The sequence below is a fragment of the Podarcis vaucheri genome, assembly GCF_965113315.1.
Source record: "Podarcis vaucheri genome assembly, chromosome: 10".
Lineage (NCBI taxonomy): Eukaryota > Metazoa > Chordata > Lepidosauria > Squamata > Lacertidae > Podarcis > Podarcis vaucheri.
This window is the reverse complement of record NC_138748.1, coordinates 51,437,105-51,455,985: the sequence shown is the minus strand read 5'-3', so window position 1 is coordinate 51,455,985 and position 18,881 is coordinate 51,437,105. Positions and strand designations below refer to the sequence as shown.

Below are 18,881 nucleotides of genomic sequence, written 5' to 3'. Positions count from 1 at the left end.
GGGCGCGCATGCGCAGAAGACTGAATCGCACTTTGCACATGCGCAGAAGTGTCGAATCGCAACCTGCACATCCACAGACGTTCCACTGCGGGTTGTGAACACTGTGGGTTGCAAACATGCATCCCACACAGATCACGTTTGCAACCTGAGCATCCACTGTAGTTGGCTTTTCTGGGGATTGATGTTTCTTCCGAGCGGGTTTTCCTGGATAAAACTGTGGGGCAAATGAATAACTGCTCAGACCTGTGCCTTCTAGCAGAAAACCTCTAGGACCCGTGCTTTCTTGGCAAAAGTGTGAATAAGGTCTTAGCCTCTGATTATAATAGCACTTGTTAAAATATCCTTGTAGACCACATTGTATTTCCTGTTTTGTAAGTTAGCAAATAAAAGAAAACAAGAGCCCTTCAAATCTGCTAACTAAATTTGTATGTAAGTGCTCCGATTACCCATCAGATTCCAATACAGGGTTCAAGTTTCCAAATTCCAGACCTGCAGAAATAAAGAATATTAATTAACGAATATCTTACAAACTGAGCACATACTAAATATAATCTTGTGCAAATATTGTAAATATTGTGAAAGCATGGAAAGAACTAAATTTGGATCAGTGGTGAAGTTGCTGCAGGTAAAAAAAGTCAAATAGCTTAAGTGGGGAAAATGATGTTTATTTTAAATATTCATATTAAATAAAGGCCTTCCTTGTATGCTAGAAAATAATTGTACAGTGGGAAGGTAAGAATAATTATGGGACGTTTTAGAAATATTTAATTAACAAAATCTATGTACTGTTTAATTTTAGTAAGCCTCTAAGTAGTTTACAAGAAATATCAAAATTGTCAATTTTTAAAAAAATAATTAAAATTAACAGTAGAAAAAGAGATTAAAACATGCTAACATCTATGTATCTGGCTAGGCTTGCCTAAACAAAAATGTTTGAGGCAGGAACCAAAAGGAATACAGCAAAGGTGCTTGCCTGATGTCAGTAGACAGTGAGATCCAAAATGTAGGTGCCATCACACTAAAATATTGATTTATTTCAACTGTTTCAAGTTTGTAATTTAGATTGAGCCCTGTGATGTCATTTCCTCTTATCCCATACCATTTGCTCTCAATTGCATATGGTCTTTCTGCCACCATTTAAATGTAGGTAACTTTCTGACACCGGCAAAACTATAGATATCTTCTCCTACTGGGATGTTTTAGGTCCATGCTTCAGAAATGCCCTATGTACCTCATCAGAATTGTACAAGGAGACTGGCAACATGGAGAGCCTCCTTTTTATGTTTCAAAGCTCTTTGCACTAATGCAGATGGCTTTTGAGCTGATAAGTAGGGTTCAAGATAAATGCTTTGTATTTCTGTTGTTTTTGTTTACCTCAGTACACTGTTGAGTTTCACCTTGAACAAAGCAAAATTCTACATGCATTCTTACTGATTGTTTAGATGAGTGGGTGGCTGTTTTAATACTAGTCTTCCACTTTGTGTTCAGATGTGTTGCACCCTGATTTATTTCTTTGTAAGAATCCTTATCTACCCATTGCCATAAGATTGTCCAGTGATTTTTTAAAAAGAAAATAATTCAAGCAGAAATGATATTCCACAACAACAATAATAATAGTACAAAGCACTTTGGGCTTCATTTTAAAGGTGGGTGTTTTTGTGTGTGTGGTTTTTTTACACGTTTGGTTAATCCTGAAGGCAGATAAATAGAAAGGATTGTCAGATGTGGGTTGTAATAAATTTTAAATGAGTTTCATAAAAGCTACAACTAAACGTAAACCTGCCCAAACAGGGAATTTCTAAAACACACAATTCCTCCTCAGTTTTTTCCGCTGCTTCCTATCATGAAAACTGTCATGTGGATTAATAATTCATTGTTCTTGAATCAGCCCTCGAGGAAAATTGACCACAATGTCATTTTCATCTGAGTGGGGTTGTTTTTTTTTTTAAGGGGGCTAAAATGGAGGTATGAATCTTCTTCCTTTGCAGAATCGCCAAATCACATAGGCCAGAACTTAGATTAATCGGCTCTTTTGCTGTGACTCTCCATCAGAGGAAGAAGAGTTAAGGGAGGCTCAAAAAACGGTTAAGGCCCTCTCCGAATTTCAGCAGCTTATTGTAACATACGCTTTTGCAGGAAGCAAGACGCCTACAAATCACATAATGGAATGTGTCTTACACTTAACTATACTTCGGGCTTGGGACTTGGGGCTTGGCTTTTCTTTGACCCTTGTTTATGCATCTCCTCTCCTGACCTAGAATCATAGAATCATAGAATCCTAGAGTTGGAAGAGACCACAAGGGCCATCGAGTCCAACCCCCTGCCAAGCACCTACTGTGTGGCACATGTTTAGTCTTCCTTTTTACAGCAGGCAGGGAAACGGCATGGATGATGCGACCCGTTCAGGAACGTGAGGCAAAATGGCAGCCGCCTTGCCTCATGCTGTAGTAAACAGTATATAAGGGAGGAATGGACAAGCTTCAGTCTTCATAAGTTCTTCCCCACCGCCCATCCTGTTCTCACATTAATCTGCCATTAAAAAAACAAACACAAATATATATAGCTCAGTATATGAAATTCTAAACATGCTTTGACTGAAAAGAGGGGCGAGGGCCACCTCTTATCTGGCTCCCAGAATTCTCCTCACGCCACACATTGTCAGTGCCCCTGCTTCTCAGCCTGGGCGTTTGGCTTCTCAGGCCTATGCCTCTTTGCTTGTTTGGCTAGAGGATAGAGAGAGGTGTATGAATGGGTGAAACCACTAGCCTACTGCACAAAAGTAAAATTTATATAGTTGCTCTGCCCATCTTTGCCTCTGGACCTGCTCACCAACAGCCAGGAAATATAGCCTGCGGGCTGAAAATGGGTTCCCACTCCTGTCCTAAATAGGCATTTCAAAACACATTTTGCTATATTTTGAGGCAAAAACTATTGCAAAATTTGGAGAAGTGCAGTCTGAAGGATAATTTCATTCCTGCCTGCACTTTAGAGCCGTGGATCAAGTCCTTTCACATTGGACTTGACAGAAGTCAAATTCCTCAGGCACTCCTCATTTAAAGGCATGTGCTTGGGCTGCAATCCTAAATATTTCAGCTACTTTTTAAATCCAGACAGGGAAGCTGTGTCCCGTCCCCCCCCCCCGCTATAACTGGATTTAAAAGACTAATAATTTATGTATCCTCTTATTTTTCCTCCCAATGTGCTCCCTTGGAAAGTGTGTCACCTGAATGAAAAATGTGTCAATTAAAAGCCAACCTCCACAAGTCTATTAAAGAGACAGAGTCCAGAGAATGTTCTGTGATTTTAATTAAAATAGAAATGTGAGTAATTGGTTTTGTGCTGCAACCCTTTATTAATATCTTAATGAATACTGTAGTGTTTGTAAGCCTCTTTCGAAAGCCCTGTTGTGCTATGTTTTGTGTCAGTTTCCAGCCCAGGTTTTGGAGATTGTTCAGTCCTCCACAGGTTCAACTTTTCCTTCCACAGCAACATACCCTCCAACATTTATCCAATGAAAACAGGGGTGTTCTATTCCATAATAATAATAATAATAATAATAATAATAATAATAATATCAATAATACTAATAATAATTTCATTATTTATACCATGCCCATCCAGTTGGGTTTCCCCAGTCACTCTGGGCAGTTTCCAACACATATAAAATAATAAAAAACATTAAACATTTTTTTTTTAAAAAAACTTCCCTATACAGGGATGTCTTCTAAAGGTTGTGCAGTTACTAGTCTCCTTGGTTTAGGGGTTGTGTTTTTGTTTTGTTTATTTATTTGCAGATTTATTTAAGAGTTTTGCAACAAAAAGTTATGAAAACACTAAGCGGTGCACAGTTAAATAAGATAAGACTATAAAATGCAACGGATTACAAGCTGTGTTAACAATGAAACCACTTCAGAGTATCAGAAGTAGATATCAAAAGTCACAGAGAGACAGAGGAGAAGGCCTCACTCTTCTTGTCACTCTTGTGAAAAAGGTTATCTATCTAGGTAACCAAGACCCAGGTCTGAATTCGGACAGAGGTGCAACTTGATCATCAGTTAATCCAAGAACGTCTGTAGCTGCTCTGCCACAAGCCACTAAATCATTTTCCCAATAAAAGGTGTACAGTGGTACCTTGGTTCACAAACTTAATCCGTTCCGGAAGTCTGTTCCAAAACCAAAGCATTCGAAAACCAAGGCGTGCTTTCCCATAGAAAGTAATGCAAAACGGATTAATCTGTTCCAGACTTTTAAAAACAACCCCTAAAACAGCAATTTAACATGAATTTTATTATCTAACGAGACCATTGATCCATAAAATGAAAGCAATAGTCAATGTACTGTACTATAAAATAAATAAGACAGAATTGTAGATGATAAAAATTACAATTATTATTTTTTATTACCTGCACTGATAGTCACTATTTGGATGGGGGGCTTTTATCCATTTCTGCAGTCACACAATCAGTCAATTAATCAGTAGCTGAACTGGGTTCCATACAGTCACAAAAACAAGTTAACCGAAAAAGCCTCAAAAACAAAAACGCAAAATAAATAGCAGAAACAAAAGTGCCCAACTTAATCTGTTCTGGAAGTCCGTTTGACTTCCAGAATGTTCAAAAACCAAGGCGCAGCTTTTGATTGGTGCAGGCGCCCCGGAAACAATAGCCAACAGCAGCATCGGATGTTCAGCTTCTGAAAAACATTCGAAAACAGGAACACTTACTTCTGGGTTTTTGGCGTTTGGGAACCGAGACGTTTGAGTATACCAAGGTGTTTGAGAACCAAGGTACCATTGTAGTAGCAAATTATCAGACACTATCACCGGCCAATTGGTCCAGGGTAGGGTTTTTTATGAGTAGTCGTACCATCTAAAGCAGCGGTGTCCAAACTTTTTTCAAAGAGGGCCAGATTTGATGAAGTGAAGGACTGTGGGGGCCGACTGAAGGGCCAACCAAAATTGTTGCCCTTTTTTTAGGATTGAAGTTGTTAAGCTTCTTTTAGAATTGAAGTTGTTGAGGGTTTTTTACAGTTTTACTCCAGGAAATAAACTGCCACAGGGGCCAGATTAAACCGATCAATGGGCCGGATTAGGCCCCTGAAACGGACTTTGGACATGCCTGATCTAAAGAATGCATGTTTCTCCATGCATACATTGTTGTTGTTTAGTCGTGTCCGACTCTTCATGACCCCATGGACCAGAGCACGCCAGGCACTCCTGTCTTCCATTGCCTACTGCAGTTTGTTCGAACTCATGTTAGTAGCTTAGAGAACACTTTCCAACCATCTCGTCCTCTCCCGTCGCCTTCTCCTTGTGCCCTCAATCAGGATCTGTCCATCCAGTGAGCACTCAGGGCTGATTTCCTTAAGAATGGATAGGTTTGATCTTGCATTCCATGGGACTCTCAAGAGTCTCCTCCAGCGCCAGAATTCAAAAGCATCAATTCTTCCGTATTTTAAAGGTTTTTGGTGCATGCCTATGCACCTTCGTCTAATGTCCCCCACCCCAGTGTATCCCCCCACCACCGCAGCTGATGAGATAATAGGTGTCACAAGATTCCTTTGATTTAACAAATGAACCTGCTCAGTTTTCTGCATCAAAATACTGCAAATAATATAAAAAGCTAAAGGGACCCCTGACCATGAGGTCTAGTCGCGGACGACTCTGTGGTTGCGGCGTACAGATTCCAGGTCATGGGCCAGCATGACTAAGCCGCTTCTGGCAAACCAGAGCAGCGCATGGAAATGCAGTTTACCTTCCCACTGGAGCGGTACCTATTTATCTACTTGCACTTTGATGTGCTTTCAAACTGCTAGGTTGGCAGGAGCAGGGACCAAGCAATGGGAGCTCACCCTGTTGCGGGGATTCGAACCGCCAACCTTCTGATCGGCAAGCCCTAGGCTCTGTGGTTTAACCCACAGTGCCACCCACGTCCCATTGCATATAATATAGTAATTTGTTTGTTTGTTTATTAAATAAGTAAGCTATCATTGGAGCCTCATCCTGTTTTCAGTATATACTGTATATAACCCCACCACCACCAAACATCAGCCAGCTGTAGATGTTAGCAAACAAAGCAACTTGAACGCCAAGCCAAATCCCCAAACAAGCATTTCAGAAAGAGCCTGAGCTAACACAAGATACTGAAACATGGCCTGGAGTTTAATAAACTTGAAGTCTAGGGAGTAAATTCCAGAGCTGAGAAAATGCTGCCCTCAACCTCAGTTATGTGCAATTCTAGAGTCTGTCAGTTCAAGCACAGTAGAAGCTTTCAGTGTCTGTACTTGAAAGAGGCAGAGAGGAAGATTAAATGCTTGAAAGACAGAATTAGGGTGCATGCAGATGTACATGAGAACAAGAGTGTGTGTAGATATTTTGGTTATGAAGTGAGCACTGTTTTCTCTGCCTTCTGTGAAAACATATGTGCAGTCTTTGGATCAGATCCTGATTTCCTATTCTGGTTTGTCCCCCTGCCATTCCCCACTTCAAGCACTGTTTGTATATATCATTCTGATTTTTAAATATTTTTAAATTTATATTTTATATTTATAACCCCAGCCCTTCTGCTAAGATACTCAGTGCACAACTATGTCTTTACAGTGAAATGGATTAGGCTGAGGGGATAGTGATAGTGACTTATCGAGTGAGCCTCACCTCACAACTGAACCAGGATTTGAACCTGACTTTCCGTTGACCAAAGCAAAAGGGGGGAAAAAATCTTACCACATAAATTATAGTCACAGCTGTGAATGCTTAAATTGCATTAAAACCACTAAGAAATAAGCAAGACACTTAACCTTTATTGAATTCAGTGATTCTTCTTTGTCCTGGTTTGTTGCTTCAAGCAACAACAAAAAAGGAACCCTTTATCCTGAATAATTTAATCATTGTGACCTGCCACAGATACATTTTCAGTATAGTCCCAGCAGTGATGTCTCATTAATCATATATTTCTCAGTCATTTTTCTGAATGCTTCAGCTGATATTGTACCAAAAATGGACACTAGGGCCTGGAAGTTGGGGATTCATTTGTTAAAAGTGTGTTCAGTACTTTCAATTAAAGATAGATATCAGAATTCAGTTTCAGGAAAGAAATTGAGACTGACACTCAATATGTTTGACCTTGGGGAGAAGAATTGGGTTGCATTACGTGCTCAGGTTTCATATTCGTACACTATATTGGATGGTTGTGAAGCTTAGAAATGAGGATTTAAAGAAGGATTATTAATGTAGTTGAATATATCTTGCACTGTATGGCTTGTATTCATTCTTCCAATGTGTGACACAAAGCTTGCTACTTCCATGCAAAATTGCTTCCCTGAATGACCAGGCAGTGTTTAAGAAGGCTTAACGAACTGGAAAAGGCATGGCTCACAGCACCCGTGTCACAACCTATAATGGAAGGCGTCTGTCTTGGACAGACTAGAAGAGTCTCTTACCTACAGCATCCACAAAGTTAGGCTTCTGTCCTTTTGCAAAATTTCGTCAGGCAAGGAGTCTTTCACACAGCTACTCTGACAGCATCACCATTTGGTTTTCTGATAGATGCTTTGTTGTGCAAAAAAATAAAAATACTTTTTTTAAAAAAATGGAAAAAGAATATATAATATAAAGCAAGTGTCCATCTTGCTGATGCGTCTTTCAGTTTGCTGCTGGTGTAGCATTTTCCTGCAACTCAATTATTCTGCAGCTAAGCAAAGCTGAGCAGAGTATGAAGTGCAGGTGTCTGTTTGCAATGAGGGAAACATTTGGGAAGGCCGACCCAGGTGCCAGATATGATGTCTCTCTGCCTGACTGTCTGTCTCATTTGCATCCCACCTTTTCTTCAAAGTACTCAAAATGCCTTATGTGAGGAGTTATCCATTTCATCCTAATGCAACCTTTTGAGCCTGAGAGACAGTTGAATCTGATTGCTTGATATACTTATTGAATTGGTTTTTGTAGGTTTTTACACCTGCCAATAATCCATCTTCATTCCTCTCACACCAATATTTCATTATTACTCAGACTTCATTGTAAAATGTCTCCCAGTGCTGGGGGGAAAAAGAAGAAACGCCTCTTTCAGCCACCTCACATGTAATAGTGCTTCTTCTCTTTCCTTTCCTTCTTTTACAGTCACAGAATATGGTCTTTTATAAGCTTACAGAAGATGTTATAACTCTGAGATTGTGTAATGTGGGTATCAGACCACAGCAGGGGTCTGTGGTTGGTTTGGGCCATGGGTAGGCAAGCTAAGGCCCGGGGGCCGGATCCGGCCCAATCTCCTTCTAAATCCGGCCCGCGGATGGTCCGGGAATCTGTGTGTTTTTACATGAGTAGAATGTATGCTTTTATTTAAAATGCATCTCTGGGTTATTTGTGGGGCATAGGAATTCATTCATCCCCCCCCCCCAAAAAAAAAATTAGTCCGGCCCCCCACAAGGTTTGAGGGACAGTAGACCGGCCCCCTGCTGAAAAAGTTTGCTGACCCCTGTTTTGGGCGCTCCTAATATAGCCTGATCATTATCATCCTTTTCATTTAAGAAGACTGGTCTTAATATTGCTCCCTGTTCTGTGCTGTCCTCTCCTGTTGTTTGAACTTTGGAAAGGTTTTAAAACCTGAAGCATTGCTCATGAGAATTAAACCAGGAAGATTCCCCCCCCCCTTTCATAATTACCCTACAAAAATGTAGGTCTTCCTTCCTTCCACTGACACACTTCCCAAGTCTTCAGGGATTTATTTCAAGGGCTTCAAACAGCTTCTGAACAAACTATTAAAAGCAGGGTTCAGAGAAAGCTAAGTGCACTTAAGCCCTATTGAAATCAATGGAACATTAGCACACCAGTTAGAGTGCTTATATCCAATTGATTTCATTTAATTTTGTCTGAATTGTGCCCTAAGGCTAGAAATGATAGTTTTAAAGAACATGATATTGTTTCCCATGGTGCATTTCTTTTGCCCCACTGTCACCTCTGTTTAAACAGGTTTTGCATGTTTTTAAGGCATTATAAGTACCTGGTTAACAATGATAATAGTGAGATGAAAGTTCATATGTGAGCGATCATGCCTCTGTCAATCCACATTCAATGCTCTGAAAGAAGTGGTTCTCTGTCTCTAGCCTTAGAAAGGTATTCTAATAACATGCACTTTACAGCCCATTCTTAAGCGAAGCCAAAATGTTTGGATATTGCAGTCTTTGAGTTAGTAAGGATGAGTTTACATGATTACAGGGCTATATAAATATGAATTTGTATAATTCAGATTTTAATGCCCAAGTGATGCAAGTCTAATATCTGAAGTGCCTCCTCACACATTTAGCTGCCTGGTTGCTAAGATCAGCAATTGAGGCCTTGTTGGCAGTGATACCGCCTTCCGTGGTTTGAGGGACAGTAGTACATGAGAGAGCCTCCTCTGTGGTGGCTCCCAGGCTGTGGAATAACCTCTCTGAGTTGCATCTTGGGCTACCATATACTTTTTGACAATTTGCTAGGACAGAAGGGGGGAGGGTGTGCATGGGAAATATACCCTATCTAGTCCTATGCTTGTGTTCATTGAATCTAAGATATGAACAAACCTTCTGTCTATACATGCATCACTTTCTATCCCCCCCCCTTTTGGCAAACCACAATTAAACCCACAAGTCTTCAACTAACATAGTTTTCCATTTTGTTCAAACCAGGAAACTATGGCTACCAATTCAGAACAAGCCAGGATCTTCAGCCACAGTTTACTGGTTCAGATGTTATGGGGAACTATGGTAAATTAAAGGCTCCCAATTTTTAATCACAGTGAGAAGGGAGGAGGGAAGGGGCTTCCTAGGCAGATACAAAATTGAAATATCTTCTAAACTAAACCATTTACAGTTGTTGCCACACAACCCCACCTGTAGTGGTTTTGAACACTGCAATGGAGATTAAGCAAAATATCTAATTAGTTGATCACCTCCTCTCTTTCTTTATTTTTTTAAAAAAGAGAGACAGCTGCAGAAATGTACCGTAATACTCAATCTTGCTTCTACAGTGATAGAACATTCTCCAGCCGGTGCAGGATACAGTAAAATGTCATTGGCTTACTTCATCACAATGTAATACCCACACAGGACGCTTGTAGAGAATGCAGTTCATTTGGTGAAAGATTTTACAGGGCTCGGGGATGGCCAAGCCAATTAATTCCCCACAATTTAGATTTAAAGCCCACAGTTGGTTTTGTTGAACCTCAGTACACTTTTTGGATGTCCTTTTCTTCTTACCGGGTCATAGCACTTAGCTGACTGCGAAAGCCAAAGCACAGTATGTTAAGTATTTCTGCTTCTTTGTTTCTCACCATTCCCATGTCAGTGATCTGATAAAAGTCCTGTGACATATATAATGAATGATTCCTTTTGTGCCCTTATCTCATTTGCCCTTTTCCTGTGCCTGCTCCTCTCCCTCAATTTTATTTCCCATCATGGCTCCAAGAATATAATTTAAAAGCTCTCCCTTGATCTTAAAAAAAAAGTAAAGCAGATTAAATTATTTTTGAAAAGCATTCCAGCCTTGCTTTTCCTCCCCAGTCTGCAGCATCTCAAAAGTCAAGCTCTGCAACTGCTTCTGCACCCCCCTTTTTTTTGCTCTGACAGATTATGCTGGTGTTTGAGGAACTGAAAATAAATGCAATGCCATAATGCATTTAACAATGGATTGCAAAAGAGACAGCATGCCCAAACCAGCTTTAATGGAGTGGTGTTAAGTAGACCCCTGCCAAAAGTCACTATTTTCAAGGGCTTATTCTTGATGCTTTCAGAACTCTACAGCATGAGAGCACAATAGTGTGTTGCGCTTACACTCTGGTGGTGGAAATATGAGGTGACAGATTCTCAGTAAGCATAGGATATAGGCAGAATGTGACATATTTGAAGCAATGACCTGGATCAAAGGACCTGTGGAACTAGTTCCATGTGCCCAAGTGGGGTTTAGATAGCCCCCTGCCCCAAATTCCAGATGGCAAACTTCTTTTGAAACTGAGAGGACAGTCAAAAGTAGCTTGTGACATGGCACAGGAATCTTAAAATCACCCAAGGGGAATACCCAAGCTCTTTGGATTGTAGCCAACATTTTAGGCAATGTTACATGAGAAATGTGCCCAGGACTGTCTTTGCCCATAGGCTAAAAACCTCTGTAATGAGACAAGGGTTTTGCTTTTTGTCCTGTCCCATCCACTAATATTGGCACAATCCGTAATATGCCTACCTAGTAAAACAAAAACAAAAAAACCAGGAGTCACTTTTAAAATTATAATTTCATGTTCCCTTAAGTCAGCTCTATCTAGGGCTATAAAAAGGCATTGATTTGCATTCTGACCTGTGTTAGTCATATGCAGCACTGTTCCATAATTATTTATTATTCCACAACATTCATTTTAGTTCAAAGGTAATTCATTTCAACACAAAGGAAACACAATACAAATTTGGGGTTGGGGGGGGATCACCACTTATCATTTGTGGACTGAAACAAACAAACAAACAAACAAACAAACAACAACAACAACGGTGAATACTGATAGTATTTTCTGAATTGATTTCCATTCCAGACTTGGGATGAATGTTGGTAGTTCTGTGGGCACTAGGGCTTCACAGCAAAAAGAGCTAACAAAGGGTTACTTCTGCACCCTTCAGTGTGCTTTTTCTCCTCATGTTCTAATCTGCTTTGCACTTACTGCGATTCAGATCAGGACTGGTTTTTTAAAAAATGAAGTTAAGTTGATCGACTGGAATAAATTGTTTAAAATTCATTGATTAAATTTGATTTTCAAGTAATTAATTTGATTGTAAGTGGCTACCCCAAATCAACTGATGCAGTGATTATTTGGCAGTGATCGTGATTGCTCTTAAATGCAGTTACACAAAATCTGAATTTACTGACATCCCTAGCTCTATTCTCCTCTTCCAAAAAAAACCCTACTGCAACACCCCATTTATTGTTCCATGTCATCAGTGCAAAGCAAAGACTCCATTGAACACCAAGCTACACGTCAGGCAGTTACATGATTCTTTCCCCTGGCTTTTTTTTTTTCAAGGAACAGTTGCCACTGGAGACTGAAATCGGGTAGAGAGCCATTGAGGAGAGGGGCTGCCTAATCCTTTCCCTTCCTTCCATGTATCTGCTTAAAACCACCCGACTCCGCTGCTTTTATTTTTTCCGGTGCAAGAAAAGATCTGAGGTCCCAGCAACTGGGGAGATGGTGATACCCTGTTTTCCCCAAAATAAGACAGTGTCTTATATTAATTTTTTGCTCCCAAAGATGCACTAGGTCTTATTTTCAGGGGATGTCTTATTTTTCCATGAAGAAGAATACGGTACACATTTATTGTCTAATTGTGAGTCAGCCAGACTCCGTTGGGGCAGAGCGAGCAGCAGGCGGCAGATTGTCCTGGTGGCAGCACGGGCTCTCTGGTTTAAAGAGACCTCGCACTGCCTGAACAGCTCCGGCTGCGCTGCGGCCAATCAGTGAGTTGTGTGGCAGCGCCCGTCACTATGGTCCAGAGGAGTCAGACACCTTACAGTAGCTTCGGGGGCCTTATATTCCGGGGAGGCCTTATGTTCGGGGGAGGCCTTATTATCGGGGAGGTCTTATTTTCGGGGGGATGCCTTATATTACAGCGAGAGGCAAAACTGGAACTAGGTCTTATTTTGGGGGGATGTCTTACTTTCGGGGAAAGACGGTAGGACAAGAAGAAGGAAAGAGACGAATTGAGCAGCCCCTCGCCTAACTCATCATTTGTTCCCAATTTCAGGTTACTTTAAAAAAGAAGCTAAAAAGAAAAGAATCACACCATCCAGCCTTTACAATACAGTATGAGTAATTGTTAGGCAACGCCAAAAACAAGGCTCGTCCCTTGGAGAAAAGAGATATCGTATAGCTGTATTAGCGTGAATGTACGTCCACATGCTTGTTCCCTGACTTAATGTTTTCACTGTGCATTTTGCAGAGACGCAGGGATTTCCTCCAGCTGATGCTTGATGCCCGAAGCTCTGCTAATGACATCACCGTGGAACATTTTGACACGGTCAGCCAAGCCGATGTTTGCATTCAGGAAAATGAGACATCTGCCAGCAAAGCCCGGCCTCAGAAGCAAAATCCAAAAACGTTGAGTGATGATGAAATAGCTGGTCAGGCCTCCTTATTCCTGATCGCTGGCTATGAAACCACCAACAGCGCCCTCTCCTTTGCCACTTACCTGTTGGCCACCCATCCTGAGTGCCAGGAAAAGCTGCTCCGAGAAGTGGACGAATTCTTTTCAAAACATGTAAGTAGGCCCTTTGCTTGATTTTTCTGCTTTCATAAGGGGTGGGGGTAGGGATGTCTTCAGCCAAAGAGAGCAGAATGTACTTGACAGAGTCAACTGAAGCGGGTTATCTAAAACAGGAATTACGCACTAGTGTGACATTTAATATAATGCAAAGATTCACGTCAAAAATCAAATGCTTCTCAAAGCCACCTGTCAAACCAGGGCTGGTATATTCCTATTTCTTTGCATATTTTTTTACATACCTCCCCACTCATCATCACCCTCACCATCATCATCATAAACTTTATTGCACTAGCCAAAGGCCATGGCATCATTCACAATGGGAACAAAAAGAAAAGCAACAATAACCATTAAAACCATAAAAACATCAGGCACTGCAGATACAATAAACCACAATCACATCTCCTAAAAATTATTTGTTGCATATGATATAATAGCAAGGGATTCTCAGGTAGAATGTGCCAGCTAAAATGTCTGAATCACCTTTGCAATTGACCGCTATTTTATCTAGTTCTTTTCTCCTGATCTTCTTAGCTGTCAACGCATATAGTGCTATTTTATAAGTTACGAAGTCATCAGTATCATTCAGCAGCCATTTCACTGTTTGAGTGTGTTCCAGAAATATTTACAAGTAGTAGCATTCATTGTCATTAGGGAAGACTGTAGCATCCACCTTGCATTGGATCCGGGAAGAGCTGGGAAGGATGCCTGTCTTAAACTCAAGAGGGATGTACTAATATTCTCAGTCTCAGTCAGCTTCCTATGTTCCTGTTGTTCTGGCAATCACGAAGGCAGGGATCTGGTACTCCATGCTTGTTTCTCTCTGGATTGTCAGTAGCTGTATAGGAATTTCTCCATTTTCTCAATATAGAATTCTGTATTACATTTAATGGAATTTGAGTAAATATGTAATCAGTGATATCCAAGGAACCCTCAGAACCCTCCCACTTCTGTTGTGTTCCTCATCAGCTTTGAGTGTGTCTTGTTAGACCTGTTCTGGTCCATCCCCTTCACCTATAATCTCCCATCTTTTATCCTTCACATCTTCCCCACTGCAGTGTGGATCTATTTGTAATAAATATGAGCTCCTTGGTTCTGAAGATTCGGATATGGCATGAATTAAAACAGCAAATCAGTGATCTCGGAGACAGTGGTCAGATTTGCAAAGGTTTACTGATTCTAAGCAAATAGCATTGCTTATTGAAAAGTACCAAAACTCAAATGGCCCTGGAATGAAGTGCAACGCAATATGCACGGGAAATGTAGCAGTTGTACTTGCAAGACGTATCAGTAAGTTTGGCATATTAATTAGTCTACTGGTCTTTAATAAGCCTTTCAAGAGTGTGCAGAGTAGGGATGGGGAATCATTTTGAGCCCAAGGGCCACACTCTCTTCTGGCAGCCTTCAGGGGGCCACATACCAGTGATGGGCAGGGCCAGGAGAAAACACGTGAATTTTACCTTCATACAGTAGTCAATAGTTTCTACTTCATATGCGCACACACTTCTCTGTCCTTCATCCAAGCAATTATCAGTATTCAAGAAGACGTTCCATCCAGGCAACCCGCCCCCCCCCCCAAACCCACAATGAGAGTGCAAAACAGGAGCAGCAGAGCGTATGCTCCTGTGCACAGGGGCAGGTGGGAGGGAGCATCCTGCATCCCTGAGATAGGCCTGACTTGGGGGTGGAGCTGTGGCCGGGCACAAGAAAGCTGCCTCCATGTGCGCTGCATCCCAGCTGAGGAGAGTGTGTGGCAACATTGCTGCTGACTCTCTCCTCTCTGCCCTGTGTCAGAGAGACATCCTGGTACTAAAATGGTAGCTTTCACAACATCTGAGGGCCGCAAGCTATCTTAATGTGCACAAACCAGGCTGCGTGGTTCGTACAGCTCTGTCCTCTGAGAGAAAGGATTGGCTGGGTGGCTCATGAGGAATGACAGGGAGGGTCTGCCACCCACCATATGCCCAGCATCTGTGGCTTTATTCTTCCTGAGGGTGGCGCCAGTCCTGAGTACAACACAGGTATTGATTCCCAGAGTAAATTCCTTAAAGAAGAGTTCTTTCACATCCACAGTTTCCAGACAACTTGCGAGAGGCAGAAGGATTTATTTGGGTGCATCTGCTCACGTAATCAAATACTTTATATTTTAAACTGTTTTTATGGAATCAATCCCCTTAGCCCCAGACGCTGCTTTCTCTGAGCATTAGAGAAAATGGAAGTGATAGTTGCAGAGACACTGCTGTCAAGGAACTACCCACAACAATTTGCATGTATTTGGTGCCTTTCATGCAGTCTCTCAAGGCACTTTACACTCAGAAGCTGGCAACTACAGATGCTAAGCTTTGCCGAGCAAATATGCTGACGGAGAAAGCTTGCATTTATCAAGAGAGACTGCAGCGTAAATAGACTTTGGAAGAATAATTCCACAGGTGAAAGATGCTATTGCACATGAATCCTATGTGCCCACACGCACATACTGAAAACAAGCACTGCCAATGGAAATCATTTTGCTGTCAATGCTGTCAAAAAGCAAAACAAAGACTAAGGCACTTTGATTTCTCTATTTGTGCAGAGGAAGTACACTTCAGAGCTGCTGGTATCAGTAAGAAGTTCTATGACTTAAAAACAAAATAATCCTTTTACGGGGTAAATAAATGCTGATCTCTCCTTTCCTAGTGAGATCACTGGATAGCAGCATTTAAATATTTGTCTGCATCACTTGGAAAGTTTACATTTCAAGGTGAAGACAGCTGGAACAGGAGAAGAAAAATATCTAGCCCTAGTAACCCTCTAGTCTTATCGGCAGTAGGGAAGTATATTCTGTCTGTTGAGATGAATAGAAGCCTCAAAAGATCGTTTTTGACTGACAGATATTCCTAGTATCACCTTCTCTTCACCTTGCACAGTTGTACACTTGCTGTAGCATTTTCTCTTTCCAGTACTATCCAAATACATTCCCTCCCGTTCCTCAGAGCTAGGAAACAAGAGGCGCCTGTGAAATAGGCAATGCTGCTTTCAATAAAATGTATGCTCATTATCAAAGAAATTGAGACAGGGAGGGTATTGCTAAATACACATTAGTAGACTGATTCTATGCATATTTCATAGAAGTATATCTCACTGTTTTCAATGGTACTTAGTTTTCTTCAATATCAGTACAATTATCTCAGATGTTTAGGAACATAGATATTTTATATTGTATTCCCTCCTTTTTGAAGTGAGCAAATGTCTTTTTTTCAGACATGTTTGGTTGTCAAGGGAATCTTGGGCTACATGAATTAAAATTTTAAACTTTCCTGATGGTACAGAACAACTTTTGAGTCACCCATTTTAGTATGATAAATACTAATGTCCTGTTTTCAGATTTTTGTAGTAGTCATGGTTCTTCAGTTTTCCAAGGCATGTAGATGTAGTATGACATTGTTGATACCCAAATGAGTTAGTGAGCAAATTAATCTGCCAGCCAGAACCAAGCATTTTTACTTAAATGGTATAACGTTAAAGAACCAATCATTCTCTGGCAAGAGAACTCAGTAGGATTGCGCAACACTAACTGGCATAAACATTGGAAAGCAAGGAGCATGTTGTACAAGGTGACTGCTTAGTTTGAATATTATTCTTCATGTAAGAGAAAGTCCCTCTAATTCCCCCCCCCCATCACCACCACAGCCCCATTAATCATCCAGTTCCTTGGGGAGGAAGAGTGCTCTTCAGCTGTGGCAGTGCAGTCTGTTTTGTGTATTACCATCAATTCCTCTTATTTTAAGATGTCATCTTATAGGTATCAGGAAAAGATGGAGTAAAAAATCATTACAAGTAGCTCCTTTCCTGGCAAATATACTCGTGGGCATTTGAGACTTAAGAAAAACAGGTGTCTTCTCTTGAGTTGACTTATTATTTTTTTTTCTTTTTAAGGGATGATAACACATTCTTCCATTCATGTGTGTGAGAGAGTATGCAAGAGTAAGAAAAGAAAAGAAAGTTACTCTATAACCTAAAAAACCAACTGCTAAATTATGCACATTCTACTTCTAAGATCTGAATGCTGATGAGTTGCGAATGCTTGTCTAATTTATTAAGAAATATTAAATCCCCAGGAGCGATCGGTGATGGAATTAAACTCCTATTTAATGTTGTTGTAGCTTAAAAAATGATCTGAGTTGTTATGAGTGTTGGGTCAGAATGGAATTTTACCTCCAGGAATGTACATAAATTAGGGGAGCATTAATAGAAATCAACCAATCCCATTTATTTGTCCATAATTGTGCAGAATGGAAACTGAATGACCAGATGCCAGAAAGCTTGATAGCTCATTTACATTTGATGGTTATGTAAAGCATAACTTCACCTTTAGTGAAGTGAATTTCTTTTTCTTTCCATTTTCTTCTGTGCCCCATCCTCTCTGGCTGATGATGCTGACATATTTGAATTGTGAGTGTGTGTCTTAATAGTTTTATCCATCCAATAATACAAAGCAGCAGGAAGCATTTGTAATGCATGTTCCATCTAAAATGCTGCATACAGAAAATAATTATGGTTCAATGTTGGGGGTTTCTTTTTATTTGGGAAGGATGTAATTTGCATGTGGATACCTCAAATCCAAAAGGATTATGAACCATTAGAAAAGGGATTGAAAATAAAACTGCCGATGCCATTATGCCCATTGTGACATTCTACAAGTCTGTAATATAACGCCTATTGTGACTTAACAGAAATCTATGGTGCAACCACACTTGGCATATTGTGTGTAGTTCTAGTTGTGCAACATCAAAAAGGCTATTGTAGATCTGTGAAAAGTGCAGAGAAGGGAAATCAGAATTATACGGGCTAGGTTGGAAACCCCCCTATGAGTTTCACTTTTGAAGAAAGGCAAGAAACATTTATACGCCATGATAGAACTGTATAAAATTATGTGCTTTGTGGGGGGAAATAGATGAATATGTTTTTCTCTCATTTTCATAATACTAGAACCTGGGGTCATCCAAAGGATGTACTTTAGGACAGACCAAATGAAGTATTTAGTTACACAGTACATAGTAAAACTATGGAATTTGCTGCCACAAGGTTTAGAGTTTGGCATCAATATAACAGAGGTGCCAACTTGAATAAAATATGGGGGGGCAGGTAAGTCCCACCCCACATAATCACAAGATGTGGCCTACACCCATCATTTGAATGGCAATGCCCATCAACTTAGGGGATCAGCCCCCTCAAACATTTTATTGGGGGGCTGAAGGGACCTCAGTCCCCTAGGAGTTGACTCCTATGAACATGGATGACTAAGAGGCATTTATACAGATTTATGGAGGAGAAGACTGCTAGTCATGGTAATTGTCTACTACTTCCAGGATTCGAGACAGTACACTCTTGACTACTAGTTGCTGGGGAACAACACAGGTCTCAATACTGATCCTTTGGAGATTCCACTGTTTACAGCCCTTAAGTGTGAGAACTGTTCACTTATTCCTACTGTCTGCTTCCCATTCTTTTGATGGTTACTGATCCCAGGACTGCTAAGTTTACTTATGAATCATTAGTGAGGGAACTATTTGAAAGTCTAAGTGCACAATGTCTGCTGGATCATCCTATCTCAGGCAGATGAGGGCTTGGTGGTG

The 18,881-nt window shown here is 40.7% G+C and overlaps 1 protein-coding gene and 1 long non-coding RNA gene across 5 annotated transcripts in view; one reads left to right on the top strand and one right to left on the bottom strand.

Annotated features, from left to right (window-relative positions):
• The window catches only part of TBXAS1 (thromboxane A synthase 1), a 207,933-nt gene that overhangs the window by 141,820 nt on the left and 47,232 nt on the right, over window positions 1-18,881 (top strand). For all 4 annotated transcript variants that reach the window (XM_082240544.1, XM_082240547.1, XM_082240545.1 and 1 more), the window contains exon 10: window positions 12,946-13,263. In XM_082240544.1, coding sequence (XP_082096670.1) covers window positions 12,946-13,263 — 318 coding nt within the window. The remainder of the gene's footprint in view (window positions 1-12,945; window positions 13,264-18,881) is intronic.
• Window positions 470-3,317, bottom strand: LOC309542110. The gene is made up of 3 exons (XR_014224077.1): window positions 2,332-3,317; window positions 2,179-2,254; window positions 470-489 (listed from the first exon to the last, which is right to left on the bottom strand). It is a non-coding gene; the product is annotated as an uncharacterized lncRNA (long non-coding RNA).